Source organism: Suncus etruscus, chromosome 14 (assembly GCF_024139225.1).
Source record: "Suncus etruscus isolate mSunEtr1 chromosome 14, mSunEtr1.pri.cur, whole genome shotgun sequence".
Taxonomy (NCBI): Eukaryota; Metazoa; Chordata; class Mammalia; order Eulipotyphla; family Soricidae; genus Suncus; species Suncus etruscus.
The window spans coordinates 10,904,097-10,927,023 of record NC_064861.1 but is presented as its reverse complement, the minus strand read 5'-3'; the positions used below and the strand labels follow the sequence as shown (position 1 = coordinate 10,927,023).

Sequence of the window (22,927 nt, the reverse complement as noted above, 5' to 3'; positions counted from 1 at the left end):
GAAAGACATTTTAAAGAAGATATTCAGAGACAAGAAACAACCCATACACCTATTTGGATCAAGGAGGATGAAAAATGAATATCTGGATATCTTCTCCTGAGAAGAAGGGGTTACACCTATGTTTCTACAAATGACAACCTTCCTAAGAAATTTTGGGCCCCATTATATCTTGTTAGAAATTGGGCTAGCACAAATGATCAGTTTCAGACTATAAACTCCCCTTCAGATCAAATACAGAATACTCAAGACACTAACAATAGTAACATTGCTGAGGTCTGCGGGGCAGGGAACAAGGATTTGGCTTTCACACACCTTACATTGAGTGAGACTGACAATAGTGATACATCCTTACATTCCGGGATGCAAAAGGAAAGACAGGAACCTGTCTTAACTGGGCTTCAAAATATAGGAAACTCTTGCTACATGAACTCAATATTGCAATGCCTGTATAATATTTCAGACTTGACTCAGTATTTTCATCAAGATCATTATAAAAAGGATATTAACAAGAAAAATCCAATGGGGCATGAAGGTAAATTAGCTGAATGATTTGGTCGGCTCATCAAAAGCATGGGAAATGGATATCATATATATAAACCCTGAAAGCTTCAAAGTAACCATTGGCTTACTTAATGACCAGTTTCCTGGACACAATCAGCAGGATCCACATGAACTACTGATGTTTCTAATAGAGGGACTACATCAGGATTTGCTTACTGCAAATCTAATGACAGATAAAACTATACATCTTATGGAAAATGAAAATTATGAACAATCTAGTCCAGAACACCAAAGGGCTCACAAATCTATTATTTATGATCTCTTTCAAGGACAATTAAAAAAAAGGGACAATTCAAATCTATACTACAGTGTCTCACATGCCACCAAAAGTCTGGTGTTTATGAGAAATTTGTTCATTTGTCTCTGGCTGTCACGTCTACAGATAAATGTACTTACAGGAATGCCTCTTTGAATTTTTTAAAGAAGAGTTAAGAGATGACAACAAAATTCAGTGCAACAGCTGCAACACTCGAAGAGATTTTTCAAAGAAAACATATTTATGGAAACTGCCACCAGTACTAATAATACACTTGAAACATTTTGCTTTTGATGGCAAACAAATAAAAATATTGCACACTTATGTGGATTTTCCTTTAGAAGATGTCAATTTAGTAGAATTCACTTCAGAGAATAAAAGCAAGATTAAGAAATATAACTTATCATCAGTGTCAAACCATTATGGTAAAGTTCACTATGGACACTGTACTTTATACTGTAAAATTGCTGCAAGAAACACTGGATCAATTTTGATGACAAGAAGATCAAAAAAGTCCCTAATACATTGGTGAAATCCACAGCAGCATACATCATGTTTAATACTTCTCAGAGATCTACAATTAACACCAGATAATCATTCCACTTCCTTATCGGTTGCTATTAATGCTCTATGATTCTTTCCACAGGCAAGATCAATGAATAGGATTAAAAATGATGGACCCCCAATGCATTTCCTTGTATGGTGGATTTATATATTAATTCATTATTTCTCTAGGTCATAGCTTATTATGAAATCTTACAATTTAATTTACTCAAGGTTCACCTGAAAGAAAAATTTCTCATCATATTAATGTTGTTTTTATCCTGCACACATTCGACAAGATGGGGAAAGAGTTGAAAACTCTGGGCAGCATCCCAAATGCCACTGTCTACCATCTTTCTTCTATGAGAGGCACCTTTCGTAAGGACCCTGGACCCCTAATCTGCAGCAAATTGTCTAATAGACCCCAGCAGCTTAACACAGAAGGTGATGATGGAGAAGATAGAGAATCCAAGACCAGCTGAAAATCAACAAAGAAGAAGCTGTTTTTAGAACTTCTTGCACCTGGGTTACCTCCAAAAAAATCAACTTTTTTCTAGGCTAATCTTTTGACTAGTTGCATCGGTCATTGTCTTACTAGTTAAATTTGTTTTATCTGTATGTATCCCATTGTTTTGTTTTATGCCTTACTGCAAACATAACATTTTGTATCTAATTTTAATATTTTTTGCACAATTCTGGGGAAATGTATTTTAGAATTTTGAAAGTTCTCAGCTATCCTGGTGAATGTTTCCCAATTGCTATGTTATATTGTATATCTTACGTAATAATTTTATACATATATCACTGTTGTATCCCTGTTATAGACTTATCAATAATGCTTCTGTAATAATACAAAAAAGGTGGAGAATGTGGGTATCACTTCCCCCTAACTCATCTATCCCACCTGAATGATCAGAACTGCCCACACCTGGAATGGGCAGGTAGAGGAGTCTGCAGCAGGGAGAGAGAGGGGATTAGAGGGAGAGCTAGAGAGAGAAGTGAAGAAGAGGCATCAAGAGAGAGAGAGCGATCATCATCAGAGATACAGCATCGGATTCAGCATCAGCAACTCGGTGTCATCAGAGAAGCAGCAGCAGGAACATCACCAGAGGGAGTTGGTCAGCCTGGAAGTCAGTTAGGAAGCCTGATAAAAGCAGCTGAAGAGGTGACAAAGGCCAAAAGAGCCCAGTAGGAGTAGAGAAGTAGCTGTGAGGAAAAGGCTTAGTATGGAGACCATGTGAGGAGGTATATGTGGTGGTAGGAACTGTGAAATAAAGTTGGCTGACTCCTGAAACTTCATCTGACTGCTTTGTGAATCTCTCTGCCCTCACCCGGCCACCTCAGACCCGCCGGACCATAGGGGCTGTGGGAGCCGGGTCGAGTCCAGAAAGGCCTCACCATTTCCACACCAACTCTAGGACTCTTATTTTTATTAAGACAACAGTGTACTATTAAAATATTTTCTCAGGAACCAGAGAACCAGAGCAATAGAAGGCAGGGCACTTACCTTGCACGTGGCCAAAGTTAATTCAATCTCCAGTATCCCGTATGGTTCCCCTAGCCCACCAGGAATAATTCCTAAGCCCTGAGCACAGCTGGAAATGTTCCCCCAAAAAGAAGTATTTCCTCAAAAGCATTTTCATTACCATGGTACAATTGGCATAATGCCAGTTATAGCTTGAATTAACACTTTATGCCAGGAACATCCCAAGTTTTCCAAATCTGCTGCAATTCTAGGTCAAATGTCTTAGCAACAATTGCAGCTGGGATATTTTAATCATTATTAGAGCCTTCCATTGTTCATCATCACATAAATCAATAGTAGACTCGAGTTGAATCAATGAAAAATCAATATGAAATACCAGTTCTGTGACTTGGGTCTCTCCTCATCAAAATATCTGCTCACAGGCAGCTAATCTAATGAATCTTTTCCCTTAGGTCTATTTCCCCCAAACGCTTTCTGTGTGTGTGTGTGTGGGGGGGGGGGGTTCTAACAATGGCAAACTGACACACATTGAAGGAGTTTCTCATGATCCTGTCTTTGAACTCATGCACTCTCTTATCTCAGTTCATGTTTTTTGCAATTCTCCCCAAGACTGAATTTCCTTACATTAAAAATGTCAAGGGGTCAGAAAGCCAGGATAGGGGTTAGGGTGCTTGATTTGAACCCTAGTTCAATGTCTCAGCACCACCAGAAGTGACTCCCTGATGACAGATATGCACTTCTAATGTGAAAAAAAGAAGTGTCATCCCACCCCAAATCATCTTCACAATGACAACAGCCGACAGGCAAACCCTACCATTATAAGCCCCTCTAGAACATAGAGGTTATTACAGTTATACAGTGGTGGGTAATGAACCAGAATTGGCCTTATGCAAAGCAGGCACCAGTCAGGAAATGCACAGAGATTTCCTTTTTCTCACTATCATTATCGTTAGGGATCAGCCTTAATTCACTATCATAATGTGGGTTGGAATGTTCGATTAATTAACGGCTGGTCTGATCTGAGGATATATGTTTGGAATAAACAGATTATGGTTATCATGGCTCTTCTCTTAGCTGAATCACTTTGTTTGGGAAGGCAATGGTTTTTATTGGAGGTTAGTCCTTTAATATTCAGTGTTTATTGAACATCTATTCTTTTCCAGGTACACAGGAAGGAATGATTAAGTGAAGAAAAGAGATTAGAGAAGGAAAGAGCCATCTCCAAATGATTCTCACTGAAATCTTCTCATCTGAGTCCTCAATAGACTTTCTTCATAAAGGCACCATTCATTAGTGGTATTACAATTACCTTCCTTATAAAACCTCTCAGAAATATTATTACCCAATTCACATTCAGTAACTAAAAATGTCTCATCAGAGTAGGATCAGTTTACAGAGCTTCTCTCTTTCTAGTCCAAACAGATTTCCAAAAAATGTGTGTACATGTGGTCTACCGCCACTATGATGATAGAGTAGATACGTTACTAGTTCCAACCAAGACCCTCTCTTAAAGCGACATTTTTTTTATTCATTTGGTGGGCCACACTTATGCTCAGGGGTCTATGAGGTACCCAGAATTGGCCAAATGCAAGGCAAGTGCCTTGAGCCCTGTTCTGGCTCTCCTGCCTTCCAAACACACAACTGAAGGACTCCCATGTTACACAGGAAACGGGGGAAAGAGAAGACATCACCTTGCTAGCATGCAAAGTGGCTCAGATCACATAAATTACAAAACAAATGTTGTCTTAGCTGGACAGACAGTAAGGAGGTAAGGCGTTGGTTGACACTAATTCTATCCCCAGCACTGAATGAGGTCTCCTCAAGCATTTCAGGAGTGAGCCTTGAGTACAAAGCCAAGAATAAGTTCTGAGCACCACTGGGTACGGCCCCTAAACAAATAACCAGCTAGCATCTGTTTCATATACACTATAATTGTGTACATGAATGAGTGACAAGATCCAGGTCTCTAACTAAATCCATATAAGCAAAATAAGCCACAAACATCTTACCTGGCTTTGCTGCAAGCTACCTGAGAAACCTGGGAGAGGGGGATGGACCATCCACTCTAAACCCCTCAGTAACCCATGAATGGATAATTCTCTGGACTAGGAGGACCAAAGAGAAAGCAAATGAACCAAGAGATACTAGACTCCCCCCACCCCCAGCCCTCTCCAGTTTCTTTAGACTTCTAAAGCATCTGGACATTTGGACCATGCAGCCCACCCATTCTCCCCAAATTGTGAAATAAAATCCTGCTGTGAAATCACACCCAGACATCTGGAGAACCTAATCCAGAGCCCACAGAAGCTACTCAGCACCCCAACAATTACCCTTTATTATAAACTCAGGCCCTGTGAAGTACACTGCCTGCTGGCCCCTATCATTTCAGTGCCCCAACCAGGTCCTGTAAATAATTCAGGCTTTTATGAAGCTCATCAGCTCTTCCCTGCTAAATAAAGGCCAGTTTATCATCTGTGATAAATCTCCTAGGGAAATTCCAGAGGAGCATGAAAAGTCTGACCTGGATCAAGGATTTCGTCAAAAAAGAGATACAGCAGAATCCCAAACAACAATCTAAGGACCTCACAGGGCAGAGCGGTCTTTGGGCTTTACATAATCATTCATTTGAGGCAACTGAAAAATCCTAGAAAGAAGGAAACACAAAGGGGTCCTGGACAGGCCTGTGACCTAAATGCTTCTGACACTCAAATCATCCATCTCTATTTTGTGCAAAACCAAGAGGCCAGAGAGATAGCACAGGGATGAAGACACTTTCCTTCCATGCTGATGATGCAGCCTCCATTTCCAGCAACTAGTCTAGTTCCTTGCCTTCCCATCAAGCAATCCTGGAAGTGATTCCTGAGCACTGACCCAAAAGCAAATCCTGAGTACCAAGTGCTATGTATGCACTCCCACTCTCCAACGAAATTTAGTCCAAACTGACAAAAGAACTTTCCATGTTAAAAAAAGTGAAAAATTTGAAACAAAACAAACAACAACCTTGTATTTGCATGAACAATCCTGTAACCATGATATCTAAACAAAGTAATTTTTTAAATGACCAAGCCATGACAAAAATATAATTGTATTATGAGCAAATTTGCAACCATTGTATATAAATTAATTAATTAAAAAATAACCAAGCTGTGAAAAAAATATTATGAACAACCTTGTAAACACATTGTGCAAATAAATTAGATTTTAAAAAATTAGCAAGTTGTGGGGAAAAAAAACTGTATTATAAGAGACCTTGTAACCACCACAGTGTTTAAATAAGTTTTTGAAAAAATGACCAAGGGCTTGGGCAAACCTTACTTCTGGGAGCGGTCCTGCAGGCTTGGTGAGGATGCCCCCTATATACACCACATTGGGCAGTGTGGGCCGGGGGAACTCCAGCGCCACGTCCGTGCACAGCATCCAGAGGCTGGAACCATGGACCAGGTCATACATGGACTTCTCAGGCTGCAGGTTGTACTTCTGCATTATCTTTTCATACTTGGGCAAGACCAGGAAGCTGACCCCCAGCCTGGAGATGAGGTACACACCCATGTTCTTCATCCTCTGCAGCAACGTCATGTGGTCGGTAAGCATCGAGTTGAACTCGGGGACATAAGCCAGTGGGGCAGGAGCGCCCACTTCTGCTGGGTACCAGAGGCCCGTGGAGAACACAGCGTACTTCACCCCCAGCAAGTGTGCAATCACAAACCCACACATGTCATTGGGGTCCACCAGCAACAAGTCGAATTTCTCCCTTTTCAGTCCCCGGATCAATTCCCGGTTCCCCACCATCATATCGCAGTTCTGCGTGTAGTGGTCCAGAATGTCGAAGAGCTCGATGGCCGTCAGCCTGCCTGAGAAGATGTTCCGCATCTTGGACTGCAAAAAAGCATCCGACGTGGTGCTGTTGAAGAGGCCTGGGTAGCGCTGCAGCCGGTAGTGCTGGGACGGCGCGATGTCACGGCCCTCTGACAGCAGGAACACGGTGTGGTGGCCCTGCTCATGCAAGGCCGAGGCCAGCGTCTTGAAAATGTACATGTGGCTCTCGAACATGATGGGCGGCACCACGATGATTTTGGCAGCCTTGGTGAGCCCCACGGCGATCCACAGGAGCATGAAGTAAGTGGTGTATGACTTCATCGCTGCAATGAAACCAGAATAAGGCTTAAAACGCAAGGCAGAGCTGCTGGGAGCCAGACACAATGGGCTGCAAGTTGGCCTTGCACATTAAGGACCAGGTTTCTATCGCTGGCATAGGAAGACCCAGGTTCCATCCCCCTGCAACTTGTAGGGTTCCCTGAGTCTACCATGAGTGATCCCTGAGTACACACACACACACACACACACACACACACACACACACACACACACACCCTAAAAAATAAACAAAATGAGAATGCAGGACTCTGGCATTATCTAATGAAAAGTGTTCTTTGGGAGGATCATTTACAAAGTGTGCAGGGGTGGAGAGATACAGTATCAGAATATCAGACAAGAGTTGCAGTGTTGGCTGTATGCATGGCTGATCCCACTTCAGCCCCCAACACTATATATGGTCCCCTAGAACCACCAAGAGTGACTCCTGAGACAGGAACTGGAAGTAGCCACTGAGCACTGCCACATATGGCCCCCAAACAAGCAAATTGACCTAAAAAAGCATGCTGAGATTTTCCCAGAGATGCAGAGGAAAGGCACGGAGCCTTGCAAATGTAACATGCAGTTCCTGGGAGCTCTGCTGCTTGCCATGTCTGACACCACAAAAAAGTTCAGGTCTCACCACAACCAGGTGTGTGTGATCAAAACAAAAAGGGATTCAAACCTCAGTGAGCCCCACTGTTAGGTCCCCTTTCCCCATCATTACAATAATATTGACAACAATGAGAGTGACAAAGGGAAGAGGAATAATAGGATGGGAAATAAAAAATAATTTCCCCAGCATTTCTTCTAATTACTTCTTTATTTTCTAAAGATGCTGGGATTTGAGGTGGAGTATTAGATTCACACCTGGCTGTGTTCTGGGCTTACTCCTGGCTCTTTGCTCAGAGATCACTCCTGGTAGGACCTGGGGAGGTGGGGAGACCATATGTAGTACCAGGAATAGAATAAGGATTGGCCAAATTGCAAGGCAAGAGCCTTAATCCCTATTTTATTTCTCCAGCCCCTTATAGGTAGTGTGTGTACGTATATACAAATATATGTATATAGACATATGTGTGTTGGTTTGAGGCCACACCCAGCAGTGTTCAGGGCTTTCTCCTTGCTCTGTGTTCAGGGGTCACTCCTGGAAGGTTCAGGGAAACGGATGTAGTTCTAGAGACTAAAACTGGGTCCTCCATGTGGAAGGCAAAAGGTAGTTATTTTTTAAATCCAGTACTAATGACAATGCTGGATAAACTGAAATATATTTAGAACTTATCAGTCCTGGGACTGTGTAACGTCTGCATGAGTGTGTGAGTCTAGGGCATCAAAACTCTCAGGAACTACAACAACATTCATAAATGCTGCGGTGGATTACAGAATACAACTTGCCCAGGGGCAAGCCAGAGAATGTCTGTACATTTTGTACCTAATGACACATCTAGCATCTGGTGAAAACAGATGATGACAGCATCCTTTATCATTTCACTAGTTAGCATCCAACCTGTGCGGCCAAATGTGTAGACAAACTTTCTTAGATTTAAAAAAAATACAAAGGAAAATCCTAAACAATAAATATATACATCCCAAATGGGCAGTTTTTAAAGGACAGATCCAATTAGATCTATAAGCACATCATTAAATTAAAATATACTTTTAATCATTATCCTTCATGAACCATCCTTGTCTCAAAATTCCCATTATTAAGCATCCTAGTCTTTAAGGTCTCATCTTCTAAAAGTAGTCTTGGCAATATTTAGACACTCATTCCAAGCAATCTTACACACAAAAGCAAAATTGAAACTAATAGCAGCTAAATAAGTTCTCAAAAATCAAGATGTAAATGTAGGGGGTGTGAAACAGTATGGGAGTAAAATATTTGCCTCCCAAGTGATCAACCCTAATTCAATTTTCCTAGTTCCACCTCTGGCATCCAATTAGACAATGACCTAGAGCAAAAGAAGCCAGGTCTAGTCCCTGAGCATTGTCAGATATAACCTAAAAATGGAAAAATAAAACTGATGCAAGTATAAAATATATTCTATTTCAGGTGTATTTTCACCTCTTACTCCGAGGATATCTAGCAGACAATTCATAAAAAGAGATGACAATATACATTAAGAGTGAATAAAAGTAGCATCCTATACACATATAAAAGTTTATGCTAAACATTTGGAGAAAACAGCTACTATAATCATACTTATGACTATATACTAGATATTTTATCTAGCCTATAGTATTTATACATAATAAATATACATATATACATACTTGTGTACATAGATGTATCACATAGACGTATTATATGTGTATATAGTATGTATGTATATAGTATATATAGTATGACTACATACTAGCTAATTCAAGGCCAATGGAAGAAGATAATTAATAAGCACTTTATTCTAAGAACAAACTTACAGAACTTTATTCTACAGTCTTTCTCTATTGTATCTCCCATATTAAATGGTAAGAAAAAATAGCAATATTTTAATAATACTGTTACAAATTTCTAGAATAAAATTAATGCAAAGCATTTATTTCAATAACTTTATTCCTCTATTCTGATTAATACTGTTTGTCACTGAATGTCCAAAGAAGACATTAGTCAATGGACCAACTATAGACGATTGTTCATAGGATTTTCATTTACTAAGAAAGACAACAGTCACCAACAGTTCATTCAGCGAAGACAACAGACATCAACAGTTCATTATTGTATCTATTATATATAATAAGACAAATGATAATAAGAAAACAAACTATTGCTCTTGGTTCAATTTTCTTTCTTCTACTTCAATAAAATACTACAAAGTAAAATATAAATCACAAAAATGATTGCTTGTTCTACAACATCTATTCTAGAACTCTCAGTGAAACCCAGTGTGATAAAATGGTTGAATATGGTAACTTCAACTGGATGACACAAAAGTGATAGAAAAAGAAACTCCATTTTAATTTTTATTGAAATACATACATGTGGCTAGCAGTTCCCATACTAAAATAAGGCATTAAATATATAAATTCTGTATATATGAATCTCAAAATTTACTATTCAGAAATATGAATATGCATGTAACCAAACATCTTCCAAAAACAATGGTTACTGTATCTTCACATAGACATAGGTCTTCCTAAAGAGAAATAGATTTCCAGAAAAGATGTATCACTTTTACAAATATGTTCTTCTATGCTTTGTATCAAAATCATTAGGGCCATATCAATACTAATAACACTGCCTGCCATATATTACAGAATACAACTACCATCCATCAACCACAACAACAAAACCAAAAAGATTCCAGGGGTTCCGAATTACATATGCTTATCTACTGATAAGCTGGAACAAATTATCATTAAAAAAAATACCTGGTCTGAGAAAGATAAAGAAAATATGAGGACAAGGCACAAATTGAGAAAAATATGTGAATGATATATTTTAAGACTTATTCGAAATACACAAATAAGTATAAAATGAAAACATTAACAAAAATGACTGACTTCAAAACCCTTTAACAGACCAAACCAAATACAATATATTGAAAACAAATAAGAATAGGAGAGGTTGCTACACTTATAAGTTATCAGGAAATAGTAATGGGTTTGATCCCCAGCACTGCATAGTCACCTGAGCACCACCAGGAATGACTCCTGAGCACAGAGCCAGGAAAAAACCCTATACACTCTAAATCTCAATAAACAAACAAACAAACAAATAAAATTTTTAAAAAAGAGAAAAGCCATTATCCACCATTTGAAAGTATTTATTCTCAGCCCAGATGACCAACAACAGAGGAGTAGACCAAGAAGTTGTGGTGGGGCTGGAGTGAGAGCACAGCAGTAGGGCATTTTCCTTGCATGCAGCCAAGATGGAACACACCCAGGTTTGGTTCCTAGCATCCTATAGGGTGCCCCCAGCCTGCCAGAAGCAATTTCTGAGTGTAGAGCCAGGAGTAACCACTGAGCACCACCAGATGTAGCCCCAAAACCAAATATATATATATAAATATATTAAGAAAAAATGTTGTGGAATGCTGTGCAACCAGGAGAAAAAAAGAAATCTTATAATCTACTACCACTTGAAAGGAACTGCTGGAGGGTGTCAGAAAAAGTGAAGTCAGAAAAATCAAAGAAAAAGTACAGGATTATCTCTAAAGACAGGGATGAGGCAGCCCTCAATGGAAACACATCCTGGAAAATGTCCAATAGAATTGGGTTTGGTCAGAGTGATAACACAACCATGTAGGGACTTTGCCTGGCACATGGCCAACCCAGGTTAAATCCTCGGTATTCCATATGGTCTTTTGAGCCTGCAAGGATTGACTCCTGAGCACTGCTGGGTTTAGTTACCCAAAAACAACAGCAAAAAAAATAGAATAAGAAACGGTAAGAGAAGATGGGGGAAAGGGACAGTGGGATGATGTTGGGACAGGGGGAGAACCATAGAGCACTGATAGCGTATTTTGTAGTATCTCTGCAGCTGTAAAAATGTAACTTCAATGGTTCTGTAAATTATGACATCAATTTTTTTTAAAAAAGGAGTTTATCTTACCTCACTGCTGATAAATGTACATTGGAAAGTGAATGAGAAAAAACTAGATAGGGAAAAAATGGCAAGCTTAGAAACAAGAGGAAAGAATTGTGATTTCACTTGCATACCATTCTAACAAGCTCAACAATGCATTCAGTAGCATTAAATAAAACTTAAAGAAAAAAGAAAACAAGGACGAATGAGAATTTTCGAATCAAGTCTGTACATGGTGACTTGGAAGTTTGGAAAAACAAAATGAAAAAGTATGATGCAATACATCATATAGTCTGGATAGCTGAACAGCTAAGTTCCCTGGCATAGTGTGTATTGCAGACTGGAAGAACATAAGCAAATACATCCATTATATCTACCACTAAAGGCCAACCTTAGCAAGGCTGAAAGTAACTTCATTTCTCCTTAAAGCACCTTCTATAAGCAGCCTTTAGAAAATGTTACCCAGTAAAATAAAATACTAATTAGAAAAGGCAAAACCAGTTACATAAAACATTTTATTTCAAACTCATTTCGCTCTATCATTGATCACAATTTATGCTCCAAAGAGCTAGAGATTTTAGTATAAGTAGTTTTTGAATGAATGAATGAATGAGGAGGTATTTTTTTAACCAGAATCTATGGTAAAGTCACCAGATATCTCCCCTACATTTTACAACAGTCCTAGAGGGGTGTGTGTGTGAGTGTGTGTGTGTGTGTGTGTGTGGTGTGTGTGTGTTGTGTGTGTTGTGTTGTGTGTTTTACAACAGTCCTAGTCCTAGAGTGGGAGTGTGGGTATGGGGGTTTGTGTGGGTGTGTTCCTTTTTTGACCCCATTAAATTTACTCATTACAGTACCTTTCACTGACTCCAGTGCATACCACTGGTGATGCATACTCAAATGTGGTTTAATTTGGGGGGGGATGGAGGTAGGAAATACTCAGTGGTGATCAGGGGCTACTCCTGGCTCTGCAATCAGGAATAACTCCGGGTAGTGCTCAAGGGACCATATGGGATAGCAAGGGTCAAACCTGGGTTGGCTGAGTACAAGGCAAACTCTCTACCTGCTGTACTATCTCTCTGGTTCCAGAGATGGCTTAAAGTAACACCAACTGCAGCACTAGCATCAACATGTTATGCAAACAAACCAAATACCTTCCAATTGACCCCTGAATCATTCCAGTGCCCCACCCATCTTGGGAATGGCTGGGGAAAAGCCCTTAAATTAAATAGTTGAGAAATTAATTTAATTAAAAGATCGAGTAAATGGTCTTTAAGATAATATCACCAAGATTAAGAAGAATTTGGAATGTTAGGTTGTTTTGACTCAAGTCTTTGAGGATGTAGAATTTTCCTCCTCTCATAGCACATAAGCTGGTTTTTGGCTCAAGAGGTGAGACCACACTTCTCCATCTTGCTAAGGACTGGTTATAGCCATAATGTTCATCCAGGCCCCAGGAAGGATGCAGAAAGTGTAAAGTCTGTCCTCACTTTGGTCCACAGAGCTCCCATATATTACAATATGATGATTAAAATAGACCTGACAAGAGTATAAACCCCAAAAGACATAAGAGCATGGGCAGCTGGACCCCAACATGGGCTATACAACCCAATTCTGCCCAGTATCCAATGTGTGTCACCCCTACATTGGCCTTTCCAAAGCCACAGAGTGTGCCCAGCCATACTGACACCTAGAATGGGGAAACATCCACGAAGTGAGGCCTTCACAAAAAACGTAACTTTCAGACAATCAATGAGTGAGCTGGTCCCCTTACACAAAGCCTTGAGTTCATCTCCTCGCACAAAATTATACTTGTACAGCAGCTGTCTACACCCTCCTCCAGGGAAGCTTTACCAACATAATCTGTTTTTCCTGAAACCATACAGAGTCAAACACTATAGTTCCCCTTCTACAGTCGAGGAGAAAAATACCTAAAGACCAGAAACTACATCATCATAGACTAATATCCTTGGAAACCACCTTTCAATAAAGTAAACTTTAAAAATTAAAAAAATAAACAACAAGAAAATGCTTAGAAGATAAAAAAAAGGGGGGGGGAGTTGGAGCCATAACACAGCTGGTAGGGCCTTTGCCTTGGAGGCAATAAACCTGGGTTCAATCCCTAAGATCCCATACGGTCCCCCAGGACCACCAAGAATGACCCCTGAGTGCAGAGCCAGAAGTAATCACTCAACACTGTGGCATGTGGACCCAAAATAACAAACAAAAAATTTTAAATTAAGATATTTTAAGACAAGGCTGTCTCCATTTTTCCTTCCTTTTTTGAATCCCTAGTGTTGGGATCAAACTCAGGGCCTGCCTCATCCAGGCAAGGTGAACACCCTACTGCTAAATTATATTCTCAATCCTTCACATCTCTTTTTTAGGACCCTGTAATTTGAAGGTGCACCAAGCAGTTATACTCCAGCAATACACAGTGCTGGAAACTGAACCCAAGGCTTCTTGAAGATTCTGTGTGCAACTCATAGAGCCATCATGTCCATGTGGGGAAAATGAAGGTGGAGGGGTACATTCAGCAGTGCTCAGGACCTATTTCTGACTCAGTGCTCAAGGGACCGCATGTGGTGCTGGAGATTTGAACCAGGATTGCTTTACATAAGGCAGCTGCATACTGTCTCTCCAACTCTGATTATTTCCAATTTTTATTTTTCATTTTTTGAGGGGCATACCCAGTAATGCTCAGGGTTGACTCCTGTCTCTGCACTCAGGAATTTCTCCTGGTGATGCTCAGGGGACCATATAGGATGCCAGGAACCCAACTTGGGTCAGCAATGTGTAAGGCAATGCCTTCCCTGCTATACTATTTGCTTCAGCACCTGGCCATGTCTATTTTTAACTTATTTTGGTTTCACCATGTAGAAGGGAGGAAATATTCCTCCTCTTCAAAATAGGGGCCAAGTGGAGGAGAAACTCAGTTGTTTTGCTCTAGAGCTGTTAAACAGCCCTGACATCTTACATTATTTCTCTTTCTCATGTAAAGACCTGTGTTCTAAAATGAATCCCCTCAGTTGCTAAGAGAAAGGAAGTCACCTGGGAAACAGGGACAAATTGCTCTGTAGGGGGGGTGGGAATGTCATTTAGTCTTGCTACTGACCCAGATATCTCCCCGAAAGTGGTGATGTGATAACAGAGCAATGGGGTAAAAACCCTTCTTTGGGAGGAGGATGAGTGTGGGAATTCTCAGCAGATAAAAATAGATGCAGATGGGGTAGGAGCAATAGCACAGGAGGTAGGGCATTTGCCGTACACACATTCAACCCAGGTTCAATCCTGGTATCTCATATGGGCCCCCGAATTTACCAAAATTCCTGAGCACAGTGGCAAGAGTAACCACTGAACATCATTAGATGTGGCCCCAAAAATAAATAAATAGATAAATAAATAAATAAATAAATAAATAAATAAATAAATAAATAAATAAATATGCTAACCCTCAGATTCTCAAAAGTTGCCAATGGAACCAAAGGGTTCCAAGTCTTTGAGAAAATAAAACTAAAGAAACTTGTCCTAAAAGTGAACAGTTTTGTTCTAGAAATACTAATGCTGAAAAATGAAATTTGGTTCCATTTCATATATCATAAACAATACACAAATCCAAAGCTACTGACCAGATGTTTTGATTCAAAATTTCTGTTACATTTACTTTTTTTAAAAAAAATGTGGGTTTTGTTGTTGTTGTTGTTGTTGTTTTTGACTAACAAAATTCCTTGAAAGGGCAGAAGGGAAAACATTCCATTCTCACTATTTCATTCCTTACATGGTCCACTGGTGGGGGGTGGGGGGAAGCAGATATAAATTTTAGAGGTCCTGCATTATTAGCAGATCTGATTATGTTTACAAAATATAGCACAGACAAGACCTTTGAAAACGGTATTCAAAATTCTGCACCTGGGACTTCCATAGTGTTAGGGGCACACAAAAACCATCTGTAGATGGAGGATGCTGGGGTGGGGTTTAAGGAACATTGTTGGTGCTGGTTGTCACACTACTATAGTCCAGCTCTCTGAATGGGCTAACATCACTTTCCTCCACAAGCAGAGCAGGTCCTTATCTTCTTGGACATCCCTGGGGCAGGTGGTAAAGCTGTAAGGAGAAACTTGGAATTCCCTCTTAACAGCAGGAGCTGGCTCAAGGTCAAACAGCACTTCATCAGGTGAGAAGAGATGGTGAACTCTAAGAACACAGAGGTCCGAGCCACAGGGCATGATGAACACCAACTGCTCTGCCCTCAAAACCTCGTACAAATGGATGCTGAGACTAAATGCATCAGTAAATGCTTAAACCGGAGTATCTCCCTTAGCTGATATGCTTAGGTTACATGGGACTAGATGAAACATGCTATTTAATTATCGAATGAGCTGCTTCTCTGATATACCAAAACATCAGAGAATCTCTCCCTAGACCTGGAGACATATTGTAGAGGCAAAGGCACCAGCTAATTCTGGTTCAAATCCTCAACACCTTCTAGGGTCCCCTGAACACTGCCAGGAGTGAGTCCTGAGCACAGAACCAGAATTCCATTGGTATAGTTCTCTCAAGAAATCAGAGGGAAAAAAATGTATGTTCAATTTAATTCTATCAGTTAGAAACAATTTGAAAATTAGCATATTAATAAAATATGATGATTACCACTTTAATAGTCAATTAAATGCCAGTGTATTTAAATTTTTGTTTGGGGATATGTCTCATACTGGAGTAATCTGAGACTGTGCTGACAGGTGCTCACATTTCAAGTCATTTGAATTATGAAAATGACATATTAAATGACTGTCTACTGAAATCCTCTAAGGAAAGGAAAACAAACATTTAAATAACATTGTCCAAAATCATTCCCAAATCTAAAAGCCTATTTTGTTAGGCGAAGGTATTTCAATTCTATACCTAATTTTTCTCATCCATCAGATGAGATTATTCCAGTAGACATCCTTGAAGATCCCTTACAATTACACAATTTAGGACAAATGAGTTTAAAATAGGCTTAAAAAAGCTGATATGATTTGTTTATAAAAGACCAGATCAGTAGATACTAAAGGAACAAAAGAAAAATACAGAAGTTTAGGTGCTTGCCTTGCATGTAGCAGACTCCAGTGCAATCCCAGGAACCCACCAGGTTCCCTGAGCACAGACCCAGAAATAATCAACCAGGTGTGGCTTCAACCCACCATCCCTTCTGTCCCCCGAATAAATGAAAAACTGAAATTTCCCTAGAATGGAATTTTTTGTTCTAATCTTCAAAGTGCAGACAATTTCCTTAATGTACATTCTGAATTAGGATGTCTGGAATGGACCCAAAAGGCAATTTCCTTAAAAGCATGAAAGAGGGGCCGGAGCGGTGGCACAAGCAGTAAGGGGTCTGTGTGCCTTGTGCGCGCCAGCCCAGGACATACCACAGTTTGTTCCCTGGCGTCCCATATGGTTTCTCAAGCCAGGAGCGATTTTTGAGCACATAGCCAGGAGTAACCCCTGATCCTCACTGGTGTGACCGAAAAACAAACAAACAAACAAACAAAAAGTATGAAAGAATCTAATGGGCCAAATATATACATTTTTAGAGACTATAAGGAATAAATGATCAAGTCTCTGAACATATGGTTGCAGTCTCTAAACTCTACCGCCACACTATAATCAACCATCTGAGGTTTGATTAAAAAAAAAACTTTGAGATGCCAAAAACCTCCCACGCAAACTCAAGAGCAAACAAATTTGAATTCTGGCAGTGCAGGTCTTAGCATTTTGATGATTTAGTCAATGTTTTCATGCAGTAAATTTGAAAATTAATGTGTGATATACAGCTTATATTCATAGTAAAATTCCCAGAAATAAACTATCTATATTTTGTTTTTAAAAAAACCAAGGAGCTCACGTTGCTTGTGCATGTATTAAATGAACTAAAAAGGCATCTATAAGAATAATTGGCAAGTAATTAAAATACAATAATGCCATAGCTGGAGAGATAGTAGAGCAGATAAGGCAATTGCTTTGCACCTGGGTTTGACCTGCCACCCCATATACCTTCCAGGAGTAAAATCTAGAGTAAGCCATGAGTAACCCTCAAAAGTAAAACCAATAGGTAATATAAAATAACATGTGACAGTACTGATTCGTAATGAAAAACAATAACTAAGAAAGTATTTTGAAATCTAAATTAAATTTTGTCCATAAAGTGATTAGGATATTTTTCATCACAAAAAATGGCATTATTTATATTTAGCATCATATATTAGTGGTCCTCAGACTTTAGCTAGTACCAGGGATGCCTAATAAGTTTGCTTATAGCAATCTGTTGTCATCTGAGAGCAATCTGCCCTCATGATTTCTGATCCTATGGAAAGATCCAGCTATGTTCAGGACTGGCTGTTAGCTGGTGCTGAGAGATTACTCATGATGGTCTCAAGATACCATACTGAGAACTGGAATTGAACCTATGTCAGTTTGTGTGCAAAACAATTACCCTACCCACTATACTATCTCTCTGGTCCCCAGATTTGCCTTTCTAAAAAATCCCCAGGGACCGTATTGTCCATCCCAAAGCATCACCCTTTGGGATGACAGTTTGCAATTTTCTTCTTTATTTTTTTTTTGTTTTTGTTTTGTTTTGTTTTGGGTCACACCCAGCAGCGCTCAGGGGTTTACTCCTGGGTCTATGCTCAGAAATCGCACGGGGGACCATATTGGATGCCAGGATTTGAACCACCGTTCTTCTGGATGAAAGACAAAATGCCTTACCTCCATGCTATCACTCCAGCCCTGCAATTTTCTTTTTAAAGAAAACAACAGCACTAAATTATCTTCCATGCTTATTGCTTAGCTAGTTCAAAAATATTGGGTTGGAAAGACTGGAGGATTAAGGTGCTCACTTTGAGCACGGCTGATCCCTTCAATCCTCCACACAATAAATAGTCCCTGAGTATTGCCAGGTTTGATCTCTGAGCATAGAACCAGAAGTAAGCCCTGAGCAATACCACAGAGGTCACAGATATATAAACAAACAAGTATTGCTTTCTATCTTGCCTGCCTCTTCCAAAAATAACAAAAATGCATTTTGTAGTTGCATATATGTATATGTAGTTAGAATATGTATTTAAATACCTGTGACTCACATATAAGGTGTATATTTTTTTCTCTGCAACTCAAAAGGAACTTGGTTCTACTTATCTTCTGACACTGACTTCATGCCAATTCAGCAAACAAGAAGGCAAAAATTTTCTTTGAGTATAATCTCATCTTTAAGCCAATATGAAGAGTGTCTACTAAAATAATACCAATATTATATAACATTTTGGTTCATTATTTTTAAGCTTTAGAGTCCAATAGGCATTTTCTCTTTTTAAAAAAATAAATGCTTAAATAAAAAATTTAAAAAAGAATGAATACTTCTAAACGGCTATGCATTCTTTGTATACAGGAGGTTCAGGTTCAATTCCTGATACCATTTAGTCCCCAAGTTCTGAGTCGGGAATAGCGCCTGAGCATGGACCAATGTGGCCAAGAAACCAACAAAATAATTTTTATGTGATTTTTGTTGGACATTTTTACACATTTCACTAGGACATTTGCAATCCTCTTTCACTTGGATTTTGATTAGCAGAATACCACAAAAAATAAATGAAAAAAAATACAGATCAAAATTTCACTTTCTTCCACTGTGTAAATTAAAACACATGTAAAAGAAATAAATAACATTTAAAGAAAAACAGCTTTTCAGTATTCCATTCCTTAAGGGTTGTCAAAGCTTCAGAAATATACCAGGATCACAAATTAGCATGTAATTATTTGCCCATATGTAATATACCCTTTTTCATTTTTAAAAAATAATTTTTATTTTGACCAAAGTGGATTACAAATCTTTCACAGTAATATTTTAGGTACATAGTGACATTGAATCAGGGGCATTCCCACCACCAATGTTGTCCTCCCTCTATCCCTGTTCCCAGCATGCATCCCATATCTCCTTCTCCACCCTGGCTGCCAGTATAAGTGGTCCCCTCTGTGTCTAGCATGTTGTAGATTGGGTATTGATTCTGTTGTTGTTGGCTTTAGATTTGGTGTTTAGGTCTGATCATTTTTTACTTCTACTCAATGTTCATACGACTGTTTGGTCTCAATACCCTCTGTTATTTCCTCCTCAATTTATGAGGCAGAACAAGATGATTCAAGTTATATGGTTCTGTTTGAAGGGAAAAAACGAGGCGGGGGGGCAAAAATCAAAAAAGAAAAAAACTGGAGGAGTCCTTCTAGAGGCAATAAATATCAATTTTAGAGAAGAAAGAAAAAAGGAAGAAAAACATAACAATACAAAAAAATAAATAAAACGAAAAGCACCACCACAATAAAGCAAACAACAAATAACCATCGTCCTGAAATAAAAACAAAACAAAGCAAAAATAACAACAATAACAAAAAAATTAATTTGTGCTTGTCTCTTTTTTTTTTTTTTTTTTTTTTTGCATGGGCCCAGTACATATTGGGGAGATTAGAAAGGGAATTCCCTTGGCCTAAGAGATTCAGGGTTTCTCTGCCCTTGAAGTATATACTGTCATGGGAATAACTACAGGCTCCGTACTCTCCCCTAGGTCCTTTTGTGGTGTCTGGAAACTTTCTGCTCAGTCATGGATGATATGATATGATATGAGATGATATGAGATGAGATGAGATGAGATGAGATGAGATGAGATGAGATGAGATGAGATGAGATGAGATGAGATGAGATGAGATGATGTTTTGATATGACATCCTGACAATGAGGAAATGGCAACAACTTGATCTAAGAGCAGGTTGTCTTATCTCACCACCTAAAGATAAGATAAAATCAGAAGGGGCCAGAGAGATAGCTTGGAGGTAAGGAGTTTGCCTTGCATGCAAAAGGTCGGTGGTTCAAATCCTGGCATCCCATATAGTCCCCTGAGCCTGCCAGGAGTGATTTCTGAGCATAGAGCCAGGAGTAACCCCTGAGCACTGCCAAATGTGACCAAAAAAAAAAAAAAAGATAAAATCAGAGGACACATCATCCTTTGATCTGTGCAAAAGCCAAGATCACTAACTATATCAAAGTGTCTGTCCATTTCTTCTCCCCGTTTTCTGATGGGATTAGATGTTTTTTCTTGTAAAGTTCTGTCAGTACCTTGTATAATTTGGAGATTAGTCCCTTATCTGATGGGTATTGGGTGAATAGTTTCCCCACTCGTGGGTGGCTCTTGTATCCCGGGCACTATGTACTTCGAGGTGCAGAAGCTTCTCAGATTAATATATTCCCATCTGTTAATCTCTGCTTTCACTTGTTTGGAGAGTGCAGTTCCCTCCTTAAAGGTGCAAAAACCAAGACCACCAACTACAGAAGACTGATTAAAACAGTGATGGAACAGAACTTCTAGAACTGTAAAGAAAGACTCCATCCTAGGCTCCATCCTATGACCTGTGCAAATAACAAGATATCTAGTTACAGAGGCCTGATTTTAATATATGCTTTCTTTTACATTCCTAGTTTAAGTGCATTTTGAACATAGCCCTCATTAACATTATTAAGAATTATAAAATAAGTTTGTAGGTGAGGTCTCAAACATGCTTGGGGACCACAACTGTCCTCCAAAATGAAATTCAAGCAATAAACAAAACTATGACTATTTCCTTGCTCAATTCCTTGGAATCCTAAGAAGTAAACAAATTCCAAATTTCTCCCACTGCTTTCTCCTAAAACCCCCGAAAAGGAGCTGCAGATACAGCATAGAGGTAGGGCATTTGCCTTGCATGCAGAAGGACGGTGGTTCAAATCTAGCATCCCATATGGTTCCCCGAGATTGTCAGGAGTAATTTCTGAGCATAGAGCCAGGAGTAACCCCTGAGTGCTGCCAGGTGTGACACAAAAAATAAACAAAAAAATCCAGAAATATCACTTACCAGAGAATGATGGGGTAATGTGTTACATAAAATATAAGTTATATTACTGCTCAAAAGAGGAAAATTTCCACAGGAAAACGCACCATTTCTTTGATGAGCTCTTCCTGACAGGTAAAACTTTGTGCTTCTAAGTATCTAGGACTAGCTCAGATATTCATCACAATGAAGTTAAGTTTCCCAATATCTCTTCTCTACAATTGCCACTATTATTCCTATTACAAATAGAAATACAATTAAAGAGAGGTACTTAAAATATTGGTTCTGAAATGATAGCAAATATATTTTAAGGTGTGTAGTTTCATTTAAAAAATAAATCAGGAACTGGAGAGATACACACCACTAGAGTGTTTGCCTTGCATGTAGCTGATCCAAATGAACGAGGGTTCGATTCTTGGCACTCCATATGGTCCCCCAAGGTTGCCAGGAGCAATTTCTCAGAGCAGAGCCAGGAGTAACCTTGAGTGTCACTGTGTGTGGCCCTCCAAACCAAAATAAATTAATTAATTAATTAATTTAAAAAATCAGAGTCCCAAATTTTAAATAAATTTGTTTTTGATGAGAAAAAGAACAGAATCCAAATCCTCTCATCTGTAGACAAGGTGGTTGCCTAGCATGACAGAGTCCACTTAGAGTTACTCATTGGCAGAGTCAAAACCACACTGGAGTTTCCAGGTACCCTACCCAGTATTTGTCACCTGCCTTATTCATCTAAATAAAGATTGCAAGTTGACACTGCCATGGCAGGTTGACTTTTTCTTGAATGCTGGGACACATGGATCAAAACAGGAGTCTTTAAAATGCTCTGCTTAGTAATGATTTTCTAAGCTTTCAAACTGCACTAAGGTAGATATTATTCTAGACTTTTATTAAAAACCATAAGTGTACTTCGACTTTAAGGTAGAAGTGTAATAAGTGGCCTGTTGAATGAATGACTAAATTAATTCTTACACCTCACAAACATCCAGCAAATCAACAGTTCTGAATCAAAAAGTAGATCCTTCGAGCTAGAGCTGTAAGAGTAAGAAGCAAATGCAGTTGAGCTCAGAACCAGGAATAAGCCCTAAACATCATTGTGTGGACTCAAAAACAAACAGACAAAAAGTAAATAAATACATAAATAAAAAGAGATCATAAAAAACATTAGGATCAATATACACCTGACCAACCATTAAACACAGACTTCAAAAGACTGTCCTTGCTTCCAGTGGAAAGTCCAGAGTGGCATATTACAGATGGGTTTAGGAATTGAGGAATATGTGTAGAGGTGTATGAGGGTTGGGGAATTCTGTTACCAGTTGGAGTTCTGATCACTCTGCAGAGTGTGTAAGAAGAGATAAAGATAAGAGTAGAGGATACCAGAGAGATGGTGGCACAAAGTCAACCCCATTTCTATTTCCAGCACCACCCAGCAATGCCAGGAGCAACCCCCCTTTACAGAAATGAGGGTATCCCCCAAACATATCTAAGTGAGGCCCAGCCCCCAAAGAGAAGAGAATGGGACAGCAAAAGAGAG

At 39.2% G+C, this 22,927-nt stretch overlaps 1 protein-coding gene across 1 annotated transcript in view; it reads right to left on the bottom strand.

Annotated features, from left to right (window-relative positions):
• Positions 1–22,927, bottom strand: part of UGT8 (UDP glycosyltransferase 8) — an 80,124-nt gene that overhangs the window by 43,601 nt on the left and 13,596 nt on the right. The window contains exon 2 of the mRNA XM_049786912.1: positions 6,162–6,985. Coding sequence (XP_049642869.1) covers positions 6,162–6,983 — 822 coding nt within the window. The 5' untranslated portion in view covers positions 6,984–6,985. The remainder of the gene's footprint in view (positions 1–6,161; positions 6,986–22,927) is intronic.